The sequence below is a fragment of the Anabrus simplex genome, chromosome 7, assembly GCF_040414725.1.
Source record: "Anabrus simplex isolate iqAnaSimp1 chromosome 7, ASM4041472v1, whole genome shotgun sequence".
Classification (NCBI taxonomy): domain Eukaryota; kingdom Metazoa; phylum Arthropoda; class Insecta; order Orthoptera; family Tettigoniidae; genus Anabrus; species Anabrus simplex.
In genome coordinates, this window is record NC_090271.1 from 194,191,922 (window position 1) to 194,212,577 (window position 20,656).

The following is a 20,656-nucleotide window of genomic DNA, read 5'->3' on the forward strand; positions in this document are numbered from 1 at the left end:
GTGGAATAACATTTCCTTAACCCAAAATGGCTTCTATCAAACCAGTTAGTAATTTTGCAAACATGTCCAATACAATCAAAAAGGATGCCTTCACAAAGCTAATATGCAACACATGTCCAGCTGACTGGCCTGTAATTATCCGCTTTAAGTTTTGTTGTTGTCGATGTTTGTTGTTTAAAGGGGCCTAACATCTTAGGTCATCGGCCCCTGCTTTAAGTTTATCACCCTTTCCTTTTTATACTGAGGCTACTATACCAACTCCCCACCCATTTGGTATTGCTCCTGCATGCAAACAGTAATCAAATATGTACTTTAGATATGGTACTACCATATATCCCAATACATTGCCTTTAGGGTTTCTCCAGAAATCTTATCAATTCCAGCAGCTTTTCCAGTTGGCAACTTCTGTAATATTTTTGTTGTCTTTGTTTTCATACTGTAGGTAGATTTCAACGTTAGAATTAGTCACTTCTACGTGGACATTATCCTTGTAACCAACAACCTTTACATAATGCTGACTGAATATTTCTGCCTTTTGTAAACCCTCGCATATACGAACCCCTTGTTCATGGATGATTCCTGGAACCTTCTTGGAACCCATTCTGCCTTAAACTACATATACACACCCTTCCATTTTTCACTAAATGGTGTTAATTCTAACTTTTTCATCATCAGGTTCTGTTGGTTCTAACTTTGACTGGGAATATTCCTCACACTGCAGCGAGAATTCATTATATACTATAAGAATATTGCATGGTTTTATCTACATTTAATTTCTGTATCAGAAATATTGGACCTCAAGCAAGACTGATACCCTTTGCGCCAATGTTCAACTTTCAATTCTCCACCTGAAGATGCAGTCGGAATTCTAGAACTCAATAGAAGCACCTGGACTTTGCATTCAACAGGCATATTTAGTTTTTAAAGTGCAATTTTAGAGTATTCACTAACAAGGGCATATTTTAATCATTATTGTAATAATTGTATGATAACTATTCTCACAGTCTAATTGTAATTGACGTAAATCCAAAAAATTTTATTTGTCACTGATAAGTACATCATTTTATCTATAACAGCTCATCTTTCCACCATTTTATATCTACATTATCACTTCACATACACAGTTCATTCTTTTAAATCTTATTTCCACAAAGTAATTCTGTCTTAGGACTTCGGCATATCCATAAGTGTATCTTAGTTAGGCTGATGATGACCCATATAAGGTCGAAACTAGTACCTTGATAATATATTGTAATGTGTTTATAAACATTGCAATTACTGTACAATATTGAGTAGGTGGAATAAACTTTGTATATTATTTGTAGTAAGGATGTAAAGGAGAGGGCTTATAAGTCTCTGGCAAGATCCCAACTAGAGTATGGTTCCAGTGTATGGGACCCTCACCAGGATTACTTGATTCAAGAACTGGAAAAAATCCAAAGAAAAGCAGCTCGACTGGTTCTGGGTGATTTCCAACAAAAGAGTAGCGTTACAAATATGTTGCAAAGTTTGGGCTGGGAAGAACTGGGAAAAAGGAGACGAGCTGCTCGACTGAGTGGTACGTTCAACAACAATTCAACAACAATAAAGGTGTTTTAATTTAATCCACCTATTCAATACTTTTATTTTCACTTATAGTGGTTACATAAACAGACTATCAGATTTATAACATGTAAAATGACTGGTATGTTCCGAGCTGTGAGCGGAGAAATGGCGTGGAATGACATTAGTAGACGAATTAGTTTAAGTGGCGTCTTTAAAAGTAGAAAAGGTCACAATATGAAGATAAAGTTGAAATACAAGAGGAGAAATTGGGGCAAATATTCATTTATAGGAAGGGGAATTACGGATTGGAATAACTTACCAAGGGAGATGTTCAATAAATTTCCAATGTCATTGAAATCATTTAAGAAAAGGCTAGGAAAACATCAGACAGGGAATCTGCCACATGGGCGACTGCCCTAAATGCAGATCAGTATTGATTAATTGATTGAGACCAAAACTAGGGAACGTTTGCGATGGTTTGGTCACGTCAAACGTACAACAGAAAGAAGAATTGCAAAACAATGGTTGCATACTGAGATTACTGGAAAGAGACCTGTTGGAAGACCTAACAGGAGATGGCTGGACCAAGTGAAAGATATCACATCGAAAGGAATCAACTGGGATGAAGTCTTGAAGGAGTAGTGGTACATGAATAGACTAAAATAGAGAGCGCTTGCAAACCACACCCGGGAAACTGGAGTGGAAACTTGATGATGATGATGATGATGATGATGATGATGATGACGACGATGAATACTCCCCCTCCAACAGTTCTTATCCTGTCCTTATGATAAACACTGCACTGTTTCTCAGTTTCTCAATTATGCTTATATTGATGCCAGACTTTAAGCTGAATTAATGTGAATAAGTGTAGTACTTCCTTAAAATGTTTTCATTACAATATTTATATTAGAAATTACATACAATAATGGTGATTTTGAAACATACAATGCATACGGTGGGGGAGAACACTGAAGTGATTGGTGAAAATGAACAGCAACTCGCGACAATATAATTTAATGAATCTAAAAAGTACTACAATCATGTATTCAATAAGCAACACACAATGATCAAATGTTTTTGTGCACATAAATAGTTTGCATATTATTCTTAGTTATTGTACTAAAGCACAATATTCCACAGAAAAAAAAACAAAGAAGAAGAAAAAAATTGCTGAAATGATAGTTCCAGCACTATCGCCTCTACTATTCATCCTATCTGGGTACGGTTTCTGCCGACATACAGACACCACCTCCCCAAGTCTCGACAATCTGAGGTAATTGGGGGCGGAGGGGAAGATACCTTGGATTTGGAATAACTGAGAGTACACAAAGCAATAGAGGAAAAATCGTGAAACATGAAAAAATCGGCAACGATTGAAGCTAAGGTACTGAATTGTCATTTCTTACAGTGCTATGGCATCAATTAGGCTTATTGTTTGAAAAAGTCCTTAACTAACTACTGTTTCTGAATGTTGGATCATTTCTGTGAAGCAACGTCACACCATCGCTTAAAGGGTAGGGTGCCTGAGGGAGTAAACAGACTCTGGGATGGGTTTAAAGCAATTGTTGAGGAATGTGAAAATAGATTTGTACCTTTAAAGGTGGTAAGGAATGGTAAAGATCCACTATATTATAACAGGGAAGTAAAGAGACTAAGAAGGAGGTGCAGGTTGGAACAACATAAGAGTTAGAAATGACTGTGGAAGTAAGGAGAAATTGAAGGAAATTACTAGGAAATTGAATCTAGCAAAGAAGTCAGCTAAGGATAACATGATGGCAAGCATAATTGGTGGCCACACTAATTTTAGTGAAAAATGGAAGAGTATGTATAGGTACTTTAAGGCAGAAACAGGTTCCAAGAAGGACATTCTGGGAATAATTAATGAACAAGGGGAGCGTGTATGCGAGGATCTTCAAAAGGCAGAAGTATTCAGTCAGCAGTATGTAAAGATTGTTGGTTATATGATAATGTCCAGATAGAGGAGGTGACTAATACTAAATAAGTATTAAATTTTACCTATGACAGCAATGACATTTACAGTAAGATACAAAAGTTTAAAACTAGAAAAGCAGCTGGAATTGATAAGGTTTCAGGGGATATACTAAAGACAATGGGTTGGGATATAGTACCATATCTGAAGTACTTGTTTGATTTTTGTTTGCATGAAGGAACTTTACCAAATGAATGGAGAGTTGCTATAGTAGCCGCTGTATATAAAGGAAAGGGTGATCGGCATAAAGCTGAAAATTACAGGCCAGTCAGTTTGACATGCATTGTATGTAAGCTTTGGGAAATTATTTCTGATTATACAAGACATGTTTGCAAAATCAATAAATGGTTTGACAGAAGGCAGTTTGGGTTTAGGAAAGGTTATTCCACTGAAGCCCAACTTGTAGGATTCCAGCAACATATAGCAGATATCCTGGATTCAGGAGGTCAATTGGACTGTATTGCGATTAACTTATCTAAGGCATTTGATAGGGTAGATCATGGGAGACTACTCGCAAAAATGAGTGCAAATGGACTTGACAAAAGAGTGACTGAATGGGTGGCTCTGTTTCTAGAAAATAGAACTCAGAGAATTAGAGTAGGTGAAGCTTTATCTGTCCCTGTAAAAATTAAGAGGTGAATTCCTCAAGGCAGTTTTTTTATGTTTTCTTATATATATATCAATGATATGTATAAAGAAGTGGAATCAGAGATAAGGCTTTTCGCAGATGATGTTATTCTGTACAGAGTAATAAATAAGTTACAAGATTGTGAGCAACTGCAAAATGACCTTGATAATGTTGCAAGATGGACAGTAGGCAATGGTATGATGATAAACGGGGATAAAAGTCAGGTTGCTGAGTTTCACAAATAGGAAAAGTCCTCTCAGTTTTAATTACTGTGTTGATGGGGTGAAAGTTCCCTTTGGGGATCATTGTAAATACCTAGGTATAAATATAAGGAAAGATCTTCATTGGGGTAATCACATAAATATGATTGTAAATAAAGGGTACAGATCTCTGCACATGGTTATGAGAGTATTTAGGGGTTGTGGTAAGGATGTAAAGGAGAGAGCATATTTGTCTCTGGTGAGACCTCAACTTGAGTATGGTTCCAGTGTGTGGGACCCTTACCAGGATTACTTGATTCAGGAACTGGAAAAAATCCAAAGAAAAGCAGCTCAATTTGTTCTGGGCGATTTTTAACAAAAGAATAGCGTTACAAAAATGTTGCAAAGTTTGGGTTGGGAAGACTTGGGAGAAAGGAGACGAGCTGCTCGACTAAGTGGTATGTAATACCAATATAAATGGTCCGTTATTGGACATTATAAATTTTCCAGCTAGCTCATTCTTGGTTGCCAGCGTTTCGCCCTCGTGTGCTAGGGTGGGCTCATCAGTTGGTACCTAGCACACCTACCAATACGCTGGCTAGTGCATACCGTGGAGGCCACTGCGTAGGCTAACTGGAGCCACCGGCAGTGCCAATGCACTAAGAGACTTTGTCTCATCATTAAAAATTGATGCCTGCTTGGCCATCAGATGATATAGATGTTGATTCCCATAGGGAATCTGAAATATTTGTCCTGAATGAGCAAATTTATAATACCAATATAAATGGTCCGTTATTGGACATTATAAATTTTCCAGCTAGCTCATTCTTGGTTGCCAGCGTTTCGCCCTCGTGTGCTAGGGTGGGCTCATCAGTTGGTACCTAGCACACCTACCAATACGCTGGCTAGTGCATACCGTGGAGGCCACTGCGTAGGCTAACTGGAGCCACCGGCAGTGCCAATGCACTAAGAGACTTTGTCTCATCATTAAAAATTGATGCCTGCTTGGCCATCAGATGATATAGATGTTGATTCCCATAGGGAATCTGAAATATTTGTCCTGAATGAGCAAATTTATAATACCAATATAAATGGTCCGTTATTGGACATTATAAATTTTCCAGCTAGCTCATTCTTGGTTGCCAGCGTTTCGCCCTCGTGTGCTAGGGTGGGCTCATCAGTTGGTACCTAGCACACCTACCAATACGCTGGCTAGTGCATACCGTGGAGGCCACTGCGTAGGCTAACTGGAGCCACCGGCAGTGCCAATGCACTAAGAGACTTTGTCTCATCATTAAAAATTGATGCCTGCTTGGCCATCAGATGATATAGATGTTGATTCCCATAGGGAATCTGAAATATTTGTCCTGAATGAGCAAATTTATAATACCAATATAAATGGTCCGTTATTGGACATTATAAATTTTCCAGCTAGCTCATTCTTGGTTGCCAGCGTTTCGCCCTCGTGTGCTAGGGTGGGCTCATCAGTTGGTACCTAGCACACCTACCAATACGCTGGCTAGTGCATACCGTGGAGGCCACTGCGTAGGCTAACTGGAGCCACCGGCAGTGCCAATGCACTAAGAGACTTTGTCTCATCATTAAAAATTGATGCCTGCTTGGCCATCAGATGATATAGATGTTGATTCCCATAGGGAATCTGAAATATTTGTCCTGAATGAGCAAATTTATAATACCAATATAAATGGTCCGTTATTGGACATTATAAATTTTCCAGCTAGCTCATTCTTGGTTGCCAGCGTTTCGCCCTCGTGTGCTAGGGTGGGCTCATCAGTTGGTACCTAGCACACCTACCAATACGCTGGCTAGTGCATACCGTGGAGGCCACTGCGTAGGCTAACTGGAGCCACCGGCAGTGCCAATGCACTAAGAGACTTTGTCTCATCATTAAAAATTGATGCCTGCTTGGCCATCAGATGATATAGATGTTGATTCCCATAGGGAATCTGAAATATTTGTCCTGAATGAGCAAATTTATAATACCAATATAAATGGTCCGTTATTGGACATTATAAATTTTCCAGCTAGCTCATTCTTGGTTGCCAGCGTTTCGCCCTCGTGTGCTAGGGTGGGCTCATCAGTTGGTACCTAGCACACCTACCAATACGCTGGCTAGTGCATACCGTGGAGGCCACTGCGTAGGCTAACTGGAGCCACCGGCAGTGCCAATGCACTAAGAGACTTTGTCTCATCATTAAAAATTGGTGCCTGCTTGGCCATCAGATGATATAGATGTTGATTCCCATAGGGAATCTGAAATATTTGTCCTGAATGAGCAAATTTATAATACCAATATAAATGGTCCGTTATTGGACATTATAAATTTTCCAGCTAGCTCATTCTTGGTTGCCAGCGTTTCGCCCTCGTGTGCTAGGGTGGGCTCATCAGTTGGTACCTAGCACACCTACCAATACGCTGGCTAGTGCATACCGTGGAGGCCACTGCGTAGGCTAACTGGAGCCACCGGCAGTGCCAATGCACTAAGAGACTTTGTCTCATCAATTTGCTCATTCAGGACAAATATTTCAGATTCCCTATGGGAATCAACATCTATATCATCTGATGGCCAAGCAGGCATCAATTTTTAATGATGAGACAAAGTCTCTTAGTGCATTGGCACTGCCGGTGGCTCCAGTTAGCCTACGCAGTGGCCTCCACGGTATGCACTAGCCAGCGTATTGGTAGGTGTGCTAGGTACCAACTGATGAGCCCACCCTAGCACACGAGGGCGAAACGCTGGCAACCAAGAATGAGCTAGCTGGAAAATTTATAATGTCCAATAACGGACCATTTATATTGGTATTATAAATTTGCTCATTCAGGACAAATATTTCAGATTCCCTATGGGAATCAACATCTATATCATCTGATGGCCAAGCAGGCATCAATTTTTAATGATGAGACAAAGTCTCTTAGTGCATTGGCACTGCCGGTGGCTCCAGTTAGCCTACGCAGTGGCCTCCACGGTATGCACTAGCCAGCGTATTGGTAGGTGTGCTAGGTACCAACTGATGAGCCCACCCTAGCACACGAGGGCGAAACGCTGGCAACCAAGAATGAGCTAGCTGGAAAATTTATAATGTCCAATAACGGACCATTTATATTGGTATTATAAATTTGCTCATTCAGGACAAATATTTCAGATTCCCTATGGGAATCAACATCTATATCATCTGATGGCCAAGCAGGCATCAATTTTTAATGATGAGACAAAGTCTCTTAGTGCATTGGCACTGCCGGTGGCTCCAGTTAGCCTACGCAGTGGCCTCCACGGTATGCACTAGCCAGCGTATTGGTAGGTGTGCTAGGTACCAACTGATGAGCCCACCCTAGCACACGAGGGCGAAACGCTGGCAACCAAGAATGAGCTAGCTGGAAAATTTATAATGTCCAATAACGGACCATTTATATTGGTATTATAAATTTGCTCATTCAGGACAAATATTTCAGATTCCCTATGGGAATCAACATCTATATCATCTGATGGCCAAGCAGGCATCAATTTTTAATGATGAGACAAAGTCTCTTAGTGCATTGGCACTGCCGGTGGCTCCAGTTAGCCTACGCAGTGGCCTCCACGGTATGCACTAGCCAGCGTATTGGTAGGTGTGCTAGGTACCAACTGATGAGCCCACCCTAGCACACGAGGGCGAAACGCTGGCAACCAAGAATGAGCTAGCTGGAAAATTTATAATGTCCAATAACGGACCATTTATATTGGTATTATAAATTTGCTCATTCAGGACAAATATTTCAGATTCCCTATGGGAATCAACATCTATATCATCTGATGGCCAAGCAGGCATCAATTTTTAATGATGAGACAAAGTCTCTTAGTGCATTGGCACTGCCGGTGGCTCCAGTTAGCCTACGCAGTGGCCTCCACGGTATGCACTAGCCAGCGTATTGGTAGGTGTGCTAGGTACCAACTGATGAGCCCACCCTAGCACACGAGGGCGAAACGCTGGCAACCAAGAATGAGCTAGCTGGAAAATTTATAATGTCCAATAACGGACCATTTATATTGGTATTATAAATTTGCTCATTCAGGACAAATATTTCAGATTCCCTATGGGAATCAACATCTATATCATCTGATGGCCAAGCAGGCATCAATTTTTAATGATGAGACAAAGTCTCTTAGTGCATTGGCACTGCCGGTGGCTCCAGTTAGCCTACGCAGTGGCCTCCACGGTATGCACTAGCCAGCGTATTGGTAGGTGTGCTAGGTACCAACTGATGAGCCCACCCTAGCACACGAGGGCGAAACGCTGGCAACCAAGAATGAGCTAGCTGGAAAATTTATAATGTCCAATAACGGACCATTTATATTGGTATTATAAATTTGCTCATTCAGGACAAATATTTCAGATTCCCTATGGGAATCAACATCTATATCATCTGATGGCCAAGCAGGCATCAATTTTTAATGATGAGACAAAGTCTCTTAGTGCATTGGCACTGCCGGTGGCTCCAGTTAGCCTACGCAGTGGCCTCCACGGTATGCACTAGCCAGCGTATTGGTAGGTGTGCTAGGTACCAACTGATGAGCCCACCCTAGCACACGAGGGCGAAACGCTGGCAACCAAGAATGAGCTAGCTGGAAAATTTATAATGTCCAATAACGGACCATTTATATTGGTATTATAAATTTGCTCATTCAGGACAAATATTTCAGATTCCCTATGGGAATCAACATCTATATCATAAGTGGTATGTTCCGAGCTGTCAGTGGAGAGATGGCGTGGGAGGACATCAGTAGACGAATAAGTTTGGATGGTGTCTTTAAAAGTAGGAAAGATCACAATATGAAAATAAAGTTGGAATTCAAGAGGACAAATTGGGGCAAATATTTGTTTATAGGAAGGGGAGTTAGGGATTGGAATAACTTACCAAAGGAGATGTTCAATAAATTTCCAATTTCTTTGCAATCATTTAAGAAAAGGCTAAGAAAACAACAGATAGGGAATCTGCCACCTGGGCGACTGCCCTAAATGCAGATCAGTAGTGATAGTGATAGTTTCCTCTGGTTGTTCTACATAGCGTAGTTCCTCCTCCAACATAGCAAGACCCTCATTATGAGACTATTTGGCACAGTCTCTACTAAAAATTCTTTCTCACTATTTTCTGTTGATTCATTCAACGTTTCAGTGATTAATGTGCCTATGTTCATAGTGTTTATCACTCTTCATCCATGCGGTACGACAACAAACATGTGCGTGATCTCAGTAGATAGGAGCCACAGCACGATGACATGGCAGAAATAACCAGGGAATGAAATGCTGTAGAAATTTTTTTTTTTAATTTGTGAAAAGAAAAATTCAAAAAACACTTGGATTTAACAGAACCTCTGATTTCTGAGACTCTACTGTACAGACTGGCTGAAAATAGACCGAGGCAAAACATCCAAGAAACTTATTACCTAGAACGTGGCCCCGAAACCAAGGGCAGCATCAACAACCATGACTTGAAGAAGACCACATAGTTTAAATACCTTGGGTCACTGGTAACAACTGACAGTGACGCCACTAACAGTGTCAGGTCAAGAGTAAATGCAGCATGGCTGAAGTGAAGGTGAGTTGCCGGTGTTCTCTGTGACAAGCACATGCCCGAATACCTCAAGGCAAAAGTACCATACATAAGACAGTAGTGTGACCTGCAGCTCTCTGCGGATCAGAATGTCGCCCTATGGTAAGGAAACTAGGCCAAATCATCCACACCATGGAGATGAAAGTGCTCTGATGGACACTCAGCCTAACACTACACAACCATGTGACAAACTAAGAGGTGTGACAAAGACTAGGCGTGGCCATGATTGTAGAAAAGGTGAGAGATATGGCTTTGATGGTATGGTCATGTCATACGTCAAGACAGCAGTTCTGTGGCAAAAGTAACCCTGGGGGTTGTTGTCCATATGGAAGACCAATGAAAGCGTGGATGGACTCCATCACAGAAAATATGCAGGTTGCAGAACTCAGCCCACAAGACGTACAGGACTGAGTAAAATGGAGAAGGCAGGTCCGGCATAGCAAGATAGTGGACCCTGTGCAGCGAAGAAAATAGTTTCATTTTGGGCAGGTTTTATTTATTATTATTCTCGTGTGAAAGAAGTCTTAATGGCGCTAAGGGCTGGTTTACACGGGCAGAGTAGCGAGGCGAGTAGAGTGGATAGTAGAGCTACTAGCATCGTGTAAACGACCGGGATAGTAGCAAGTAGAGTAGCGTAGTTAGTAGGCAGTAGAGTAGAGTGGGTTTCCGCTGCGGTAAAGTAACTCTACCACTATCCTTCCCCCTCCACCGGAACCGAGCTCCGAGAGCTGGCGGAGAAGTCCGAGGACGCTCCATTTTTCAGCTGGCACGTCATTCGACTGCTGTATTTGCATGTGTATACAGACAGTGGTATTACGTTGAGCGTTTATTTGGCAGCAAAATGAAGTGGACGGAAGAAGAAACTTGCAAATTTGTGGAGCTCTAAAGCGAAAAAGAATGTTTATTGAACATAAACAGCGTTACTTATAGAAATAAGAATATGAGACGGGCGGCGGAAGAGGACTTGATTGCGAAGATGGGTAAAGAGGGTTTTGGGTTAACCGAACTGAAACAGAAAATAAACAATTTACGATGTACATACAATCAAGAACTCATGAAAATACAAAGATCCAAGAAGTCTGGAGGTGGTGCCGCAGACATCTACACTCGAAGATGCAACATAAAATATAAACAAGTGTCAGCTGGATTTTCACTTCATATGAAGATTTCTCAAGTTTCAATGTTACACAGTGTGTTCATCATGTGTCTCGACATGTTTAAGTTAGGCAATACAATGGTGCAGGACTGTGTACATCAATCATATTAATAACATACATAGGGATCTTCTACATATCACTTGCCACTGCCGTTAATTTTCAGCAATAACAGTAATTTCCCCAACAAATTGAATAGTTTTCATATGTTGTTTGGAATATCCAAAATAATTATTGTTTACAGTACAGTGTCAGATCTAGAAGCTTAAGCTCTACACCTGGGCCGTACAAGCAACGAACAAAAAAAATTAAATAGATCAATAATTGGGATATTTATGGCGAAGAAGCTACTGCAAATTAGGCCTACGCCAGCGTAATTTACAGTGTACTTATGGCCGGTTAGTCTCAAAACTCACGTGCGAAAATTAGTAGCAAATGGTATCAAAACTCACGACTGCAAACTTATAGCTAAATTAATATTCCAATGAGTCTCAAAATCCACGACTCCAGATAGCAGCTGCCTGCGATGACGGCAGGAGGGGTGAGGTGCGCGGTGACTCACTCACCAGGCCTCTCCTGAAGCCACAATAACATTAACATTAAATTTATATCAAAAGGAAAAATACGTTATATTACCTTTAAGACCACAGAAAAATGTTTTGATGATAATAATAATAATAATAATAATAATAATAATAATAATAATAATAATAATGTTGCATCCGGGAGATAGTAGGTTCGAATCCCACTATCGGCAGCCCTGAAGATGGTTTTCCGTGGTTTCCCATTTTCACACCAGGAAAATGCTGAGGCTGTACCTTAATTAAAGCCACGGCCGCTTCCTTCCAACTCCTAGGCCTTTCCTATTCCATCGTCGCCATAAGACCTATCTGTGTCGGTGCGACGTAAAGCCCCTAGCAAATAATAATAATACACCTCTGTGTCATTCACCAACCATTATTTTCGCCTGTGTGTTGGGGTGGCAGAGTAACATCCACAGTATCCTCTGCCTATCGTAAGAGGTGACTAAAAGGGGCCCCAGGTGTACTTACATTTTTTAGAAAAGGCCCTTGTCTTTCTTTGCCTGAAACCTTCATTTTCTCGAAGTATGGGCCACCTTCCATTTTTTCCCTCTGATTAGTATTAATAGAGGATGGCTGCCCAGTTGCACTCCCTCTTAAAACAGTAATCACCACCACCACCTTTTCCTTCATTGTTTTCAACACTTATTGATTTTTAATCAACCTTTCCACATTTTCTTGGCTGGGGAAAGAACCACCATCATAAAATATCATCAACATCAGCGCTGTGGAGTCTTTTTTAAGTCATATAGCAACAGAATGTCAAAGATAGCGATTGGCTACTTTGCTATATTTTAGATAAAATTCTGACACATTTTAATTTATGATTTTATAAATTTGGTGACCCAAGTAGTCAATACTACGAGTATATAACATTGCATTTCGTGTAATCACGTGGGGGCGTGATGTAATATATCAATCTATGCTAAGTAGGCATCTGGGAGTACATGACTCAGTCATACGTGTGGAGCATGAGTTCATATTATTTTCGGAAAGCGTATCAGAGACCATTCATCATACTCGCCCACTTTCTGAAGGGAATGGAGATAAGTAATTTAATTTCCCTGCGATGAGATTCATGACCAAATTAATCTCTAATGAAACTAAATGAGTGAATTAACAGTCGTAATATTTAATATCGGTAAAATAAAGTTTCTTATATAAGTAAATGCCGTCTTCTGGCCTCATAATAGAACTAAGCCCCGGTAATTACTACCAACTGAAAATTTATTTTAACTAGCAGCAGGCAATATACCTACTTTAATTTTATGTCGTCCGGCTGCATGGATACATGGTTAGCATGCTGGCCTGTGGTTCAATGCGTCCAGGGAGTCCCAGGTTCGACTCCTGGCCGGGATTTTCACTTTCATTTGTTAATTCCTATGGCTCGGGAACTGAGTGTTTGTGCCGTCTTCAGCATTGGACTTCATGGATTGCAAAAAAAAAGAGGCATATTTCTATTTTTCATATATTCACATAATTCAATCGATTATCCATCCGACACACTTACACCGAAAAATTTATTCATGACGCAACCGATTATTCTACGCACCACTGAATGATATTTGAAATTCATTTGATTATTTCTTCCATTATTTAAATAACCGGATGGAAGTTATTTGATTTTTAAAAAATATCCGATTATATCATCACTAGTAGGGTGGGCATATATCCATTCAAAGAAGAACTGGTCCTGCTCGTGAGGTTTGAGACTGGCCCAGATAGAGAAACCTATTCTTGCTAATCCTCTTCTTAGAATTCGTGAATTTTGATACTCGTGAGTTTTGAGACTCGTGGGTTCTGAGACGACACACTGATGGCCAATGGGTATTCTTTCTATAACTTTTGAAATGAATTCTGTAAAATTTCATTCGGATAAGATTTAGGTTGGCTGAAATACAAAAAAATGGAAATAGAAACATCACTACAGTCTAACTGGGGAAAGGAGTACCTCACCCCTTCACCGTGGAACAAAAACCTTCGCCAGAATTATGATCTATAATTAGACTGGAGCTCGTTCATATAGTTTTATCTTAGAAATCACCACTAAAGTATTCACAGATGAAGACTAGTAAAATCCTGAGGGGACGATTACACTGTCGTTACTTTCTGTACAATAATGAATAAAGTCATAAAAATTCAATCGTTTGTGTTCCTGGGTTAAAATACATGCTTGTACTGCCAGGGAACTGCTCCTTCATTAACAAAATGATTCCTAAGACGATCCCTCATGTTCTTGGCCAACTGTGTCGAGTTTGTCCCCCCATATTTCTCCAAATTGCCAAGTTCTCTCAGAATTAATGCTGATGCCCCGAGTGTATCTCTCCTACTAAGCCAGCCTCTTACCCATTCCCTTTTTTCCTCATTTACTTCTTCTTCTAACGCTTCACCAACCTCTTGCAGTAATATGTTTGTAAATGTCTTTAAACACTTCCTTACGATGTGCTTACGTCCTGACATGGTGCTACTACTGTACTCTACTCTACTGTATGACTCTACTCCCGTATGAACGATACGAGTGTCAACTCTACCAGACAGCGGTAGAGTAGAGTAACGTGGCTACTCTACTAACTACTCTACTCGCCTCGCTACTCTACCCGTGTAAACCAGCCCTTAGAGCGGACAACCTGTTCCCCATCCATAAATAGCATTGCACCTCAACGGTGTGCACATATGTCATAACCGTTTACATGTGGATGTGCGACAACTTACAAGACTCTCATCTAGAAGGGTTACAAGTTCGCAGAAACAATCAAAATTCCCTACAGTACTCACGGTTCATAAGAGGAGCCAGAAAATCATAGCAAGTCTTAACCCTTGCAAAGTGCAAGAAAGCAGCCTCAATCATATCTTCCGAAATGACAAGATACAATCTATTATCAGGGTGCAGAACTTCCAACAGACGCTCAACAGTACAGCAATTCTGATACAGGAAACATAAGGACAAATTACTCTACTATGGTTGCCAGCCTTCACTGAGGGGACTATATCAGAAGAAAAGGAGAAGAACTGTTCCTCAACATCTGGTAAACTTTATGTAGCACAAAACCTGTTGGAGGAAAATTCCATGGACATTCATTTTGACATAAGCTCTCAAGACGCTGTGAAATGAAACCATTCTTGAAATAAAATGGTAAATGGTGATGAAAAAATATTACCCATCAATGCAGGGCTTTAATAATCCCAGAATTACTCTGATAAACCTCCAACATATGCATGTATTTATTTATTTTTTATGATATGTATAGACACGTTATGTGCGAAAATTTTCTCTTGAAAATTCTGTTTTCTATAGTGACATGTACACATGGTTTTATAAATTGCTCTTTGGATATGTTTTATCTACTGTAGTTTCTGTTCTTATACAATGCACTTACTTGCCTGGAAAGATTCGTGTTTTCTTTGATCAGGATAAAGACTAAATAAATAAACACACTCTCTATAAAACATGTCATAACAGAAAGTAAAAAAGTTGCCAATAGAAACTTTTCACACACAACAGGTTAATATATATATTTTTTAAACAATGCAGAGAATGATGTGCTCTACTGTGTGAAATTTCAAGGGCATTCATCACTACGAAAGACTCCCACATAAGACCATTACTTCAGATGTGTGCAAAACACCCAATTGAAGATATTCCACCAAACTGATCACCCACACAAAAAAAAAGACTTACTAGGATATCTCACCTTACCCAGCATTTTCAACTAACACTATACCATCTGATTACAGCTCATTTTGGTCTCTGCAGAATTCTATGAATGGAAAACGTGACTTCAATGTTATCAAAAGAACAGCATTTAGGCTAAATAACAGTTTTATTTCAAAATCAGACTACCTGTAGTTACTAGAATTTCAGAATGGCTAGAACGATGAACTAAAAAATTTAAGGATACTTTGATATCTAGAAATGTTTTGTAAAATGTATCAATTTGGTTTGTGTCATCCTGATCAAAGAAAACACTGAAATCTTCCCAGACAGTTAAATGCATGAACAGAAACTACAGTACATATACAATATGTCATCAAAGAGCACAATCTATAAAACCATGTGTACATGTCACAATAGAAAGTGTAAGTGGCCATGAGAAACTCTTTACACATAATGGGTTGATATATATATAAAAACTACAATGCTCAATTGTCACCTTGGATATTTGCCACATCATCTCAGTACAGTCAACAGAATGGAATATCAGAGTTTGAAATACAGGCAGCAAAGAAACACAAACAAGAAACTGAATGACAAAAAAATTGAACATTAATAAACACACAGAACTAGATGACCACCATCAGTACTCATCAGCTTCAATCTCTTCAAGCTGCAGTCTCCATGTGCAGGACAAGCCTGAAGGGGGAGAATAAAACATCTCTATCAACAAGGTTATGCTCAAGTCATTTATCCACTAAAGGATGTAATGGTAATCCTGATGTAACAATAATCCTACATAATACATAATGACACGGCCAACAGAACTGTTCAAACAACTCCATCTGATTTAAGCCTCTTTTACTTACACTGACATAAAACTGGCCTTGATTCTGATCCTACAGTCATCCCTAGTTTTCAATATTTGACTTCTCTTAAATAGGCCTACTGTGACACTGTAAAATATTTGGATATATCACATGCATACCCTACTGCATTTCTTGTAGGTACCCAAGAAAACAGGTTTCAGTGCTGGACACAGGATCACAGGATTTAATTTACAAACACTAAAAGGTATGGTAAATTCATAGATTGACACTTTTGCAAACTTCTGTATTTATTTTCCTAGTGGTTTATCGCTGCACTATCGGCAACATGAAATGAAATGAAGTCAGCAGGGCTGCTGAAGAAATGTTAGAAAGGAAGAAAAGATCAACTAAGAATCAGCAGATAACTCAGGAGGTACTAGACCTGATTGATGAACAATGAAAATACAAGAATGCTAGAAATGAAGAGGGCAGAAATTAATACAGGCGATTAAAGAATAAAGTGGACAGAAAGTGCAAGGTAGCTAAGGAAGACTGGCTGAAGGAGAAGTGCAAAGATGTCGAAGGTTGTATGGTCCTAGGAAAGGTAGATGCTGCATACAGGAAAATCAAGGAAACCTTTGGAGAAAGGAAATCTAGGTGTATGAATATTAAGAGCTCAGATGGAAAGCCACTTCTAGGGAAAGAAGACAAAGCAGAAAGATGGCAGGAACATATCCAACAGTTGTATAAAGGTGAAGATGTAGATAATTTGGTTCTGGAACAAGAAGAGGCTGTTTATGTTGATGAAATGGGAGACCAATTTTGAGGTCAGAGTTTGACAGAGCTGAGAGCGACCTAAATGGGAACAAGGCACCTGGAATTGATGACATTCCCTCTGAATTACTGACTACCTCACGAGAAACCAGCATGGCAAGGTTATTCCATTTAGTGTGTAAGATGTATGAGACAGGAGAAGTCCCATCCAATTTTCTGCAGAATGTTGTTATACCTATTCCCAAAAAAGCCGGTGCTGACAGGTGTGAAAACTATCACACCATTAGTTTAGTATCTAATGCCTGTAAAATTTTAACACGTATTGTTCACAGAAGAATGGAAAAACAAGTTGAAGCTGAGTTGGGAGAAGATCAATTTGGCTTCAGAAGAAATGTAGGAACAAGTGAAGCAATCCTGACTTTACGTCTGATCTTAGAGGATCGAATCAAGAAGGACAAGCCTACATACATGGCATTCGTAGATCTAGAAAAGGCATTCGATAATGTTGATTGGACCAAGCTATTTAAGATTGTGAAGGTGATTGGGATCAGATACCAAGAACGAAGAATTATCTACAATCTCTATAAAAAATCAGTCTGCAGTGATAAGAATGGAGTGCTTTGAAAAAGACGCAGCAATCCAGCAAGGAGTGAAGCAAGGCTGCAATTGGTCCCCCCTCCTTTTCAATGTTTACAAAGAACAGGCAGTAAAGGAAATCAAACAGGAATTTGGAAAGGGAATCACAATCCAAGGAGAGAAATTCAAAACCTTGAGATTTGCCAATGATAGCCTATTGTTATTTTATCTGAAACTGCAGAAGATCTCGAGAAGCTGCTGAATGAAGTCTTGGGTAAAGAGTACAAGATGAAAATAAATAAGTCCAAAACAAAAGTAATGCAGTGCAGTCGAACGAAAGCAGGTTATGCAGGAAATATTAAATTAGGAAATGAAGTCTTAAAGGAAGTAGATGAACATTGTTACTTGGGTAGTAAAATAACTAACGGTGGCAGAAGTAAGGAGATTACCATACGCAATGAAGAGCTTTCTTAAGAAAAGAAATTTGCTCACTTCAAACATTGATATAGGAATTAGGAAGATGTTTTTGAAGACTTTCGTGTGGAGAGTGACATTGTATGGAAGTGAAACATTGACGATAACTAGCTCAGAAAGAAAGAGAATAGAATCTTTTCAAATGTGGTGTTACAGAAGAATGCTGCAGGCGAGATGGACAGATCGAATCACAAATGAAGAGATACCAAATTGAATTGGCGAGAGGAGATCGATTTGGCTACATTTGATGAGAAGAAGAGATAGATTGATAGGACATATCTTGAATATGACAAGCAGATTAGAGCAGATATAGGATGCAGTAGTTACGTAGAAATGAAAAGGTTAGCATGGGATAGGGTGGCATGGTGAGGTGCATCAAACCAGTCTGTGGACTGATGACTCAAACAACAACAACAACAACAATATCGGCAACACAAGGATGGGAAAGTCATACGACTGGGAAGGTAGCAGCCCCAGCATTTGCCTGGGGTGAAAATGTAATAATAATGTTATTTGCTTTACGTTCCACTAACTACTTTTTCGGTTTTCGGAGACGGCGAGGTGCCAGAATTTTGTCCCGCAGGAGTTCTTTTATTATCCGCGCACTTTTTAGTGATAGATTTTTGTACTCGTTGGAGAAGTAAGAAGCGTTCCGTCAATACTGCCAACTGAATGGAAATGAAATCTGAACTGAATCGATAATATGATCGATCGATATGAATTTTATAAACCTTTACTATTTTAAGCAAACAACTGTGTCACACACACAATATTTAATACTATATAACATTTCCCGTTGCGAAACTTGTTCCTAGCATGAATTCTATGGTTTGGCTTTGCTGTGTAAACAACAACAGTACGAGTACTTAAAGTGTACGCCAGATGGCGCACAGCGATGATAAGCGATTCTTAGTTTGTGTTTCAAAGGTTGCCAATACGAATCTCGAAGATAACCAAAGTCGACCGCTTCAGCACTAAGGTGTAAATCTATCACTAAAAAGTGCGCGGATAATACATGCCAGTAAATCTACCAACACAAAGCTGACGTATTTGAGCACCTTCAAATACCACTGGACTGAGCCAGGATCGAACCTGCCAAGTTGGGGTCAGAAGGCCAGTGCCTCAACCGTCTGAGCCACTCAACCCGACAGGGTAAAAATGTGAAACCACGGAAAAACATCTTCAGAACTGCTGTGGTATTCAAATCCACCATTTCCCGAAAGCAAGCTGACAGCTACACGACCCAAACCACACAGCTAACTCGCTCAGCCACTTCTGTATCAACACGTAACCAACATGCAATCTACATTTACTATTGAACAGGTGGAGAATCCTACCCTTTATCTTTGAATGTAAATCTTTTTTCAATACGGACCAATTATGAAGTTTTTGACATTAAACCAACATGCAAGCAATGAGATACACCTAAAGGAAACATTCATTATTTTGCAATGTGTCAAAGGGCACATAACATGAAATAGGACACATCACACAATTATATGATGCAGTCACCTAATTATAATTTCCATATTCTTCAAAGGAAGAGACAAAAATACCACTGGTATAATATTATGAGGTGGTTTTATGCCTATTGCCCAAATCATCATCCTTGGTTACTATCCACCCATTGCTGATGTAGGCCTCTTCCATACTGGTACAACAGTGTTCCTGTTTTCTTGAGGTCATCAAGATACCTCATTCGGAACCTTCCAACATCATTCTGTACCCATGGCTTCCAGTGGGAGGTCCTAGCGATCCATCTGTCAGGGTCTTACATGGCTACATGTCCAACCTACTGTCATTTCAACTTCACCGAAACCGCCACGGACTTGCATTCGTACCGAACCATACTAAGTATCTGTTTCTCCACAATGTGCTGTCAGCAATGTAATGTACAAGGATGAATCATAATTTCCTGAACGTTGTCCTGCTCAGTCTTATTTTTCAGTAAATTCCTCTATTTTGATTTGTCTTTCCCAATTGGATTTTGTGGCCAGTGCAGATGTATACGTCGACACTACTTTAACCTATAAAATCATATCAGGCTCTAACTTACGAAGAGCCGTTTGATAAACAACAATGAATTTTCAAAACATTATAATAATCAGAGATAACCTTGCATTTTACTAAATAATCAATTTCAGACGAGAAATGTGGTGGAGCCGTATACCTATACTTTACATAACCTATTCAAAACGACGTAAGAGCATTTAACAACTACCGGTAGGCATGAAACAAAAAACTGCATACCTTCAAGTCCTCTGATGAAACAACTTCGTCCAATACATCTTCCATATTTCAGATAAATTTCTGGCCAACCAAATACTATATACAGTTTTACAAGTTGTACGTCAAGTTCAACCACAGAATGACAAGAAACCCTGTGAAACCCTTTGCATCATACAATGGCAGCCAACCGCTATTAAGAAATAGTTCGTGAACATACAATTGTACTTTACGCTAAAGTTTCTATTATGATGAAGTAACAATACAAAATTGAAAGTGTAATTGTCTTATAGAAATAATACGTCAGTACAGTGAATAAAAATATCACTGAGCATCATATACGTGGGAATTTTGTTGGATCTATAATATGTTGGCAGTCTACAAGAGATGCTTGACAGTCTACAAAAGATGCTTGACATCGCAATCAGCAGTAG

The 20,656-nt window shown here is 39.6% G+C and overlaps 1 protein-coding gene across 2 annotated transcripts in view; it reads right to left on the reverse strand.

The window, feature by feature from the left end:
* LOC137501527 (mitochondrial fission 1 protein-like) overlaps window positions 1–20,411 on the reverse strand; it is a 91,707-nt gene extending 71,296 nt beyond the window's left edge. Inside the window, exon 1 of one of the 2 annotated variants that reach the window (XM_068228650.1) lies at window positions 20,247–20,411. In XM_068228650.1, coding sequence (XP_068084751.1) covers window positions 20,247–20,291 — 45 coding nt within the window. In that variant the 5' untranslated portion in view covers window positions 20,292–20,411. The remainder of the gene's footprint in view (window positions 1–20,246) is intronic. The other variant, XM_068228649.1, reaches the window with a different exon arrangement.
* Between the last annotated feature and the right edge of the window lie 245 nt (window positions 20,412–20,656).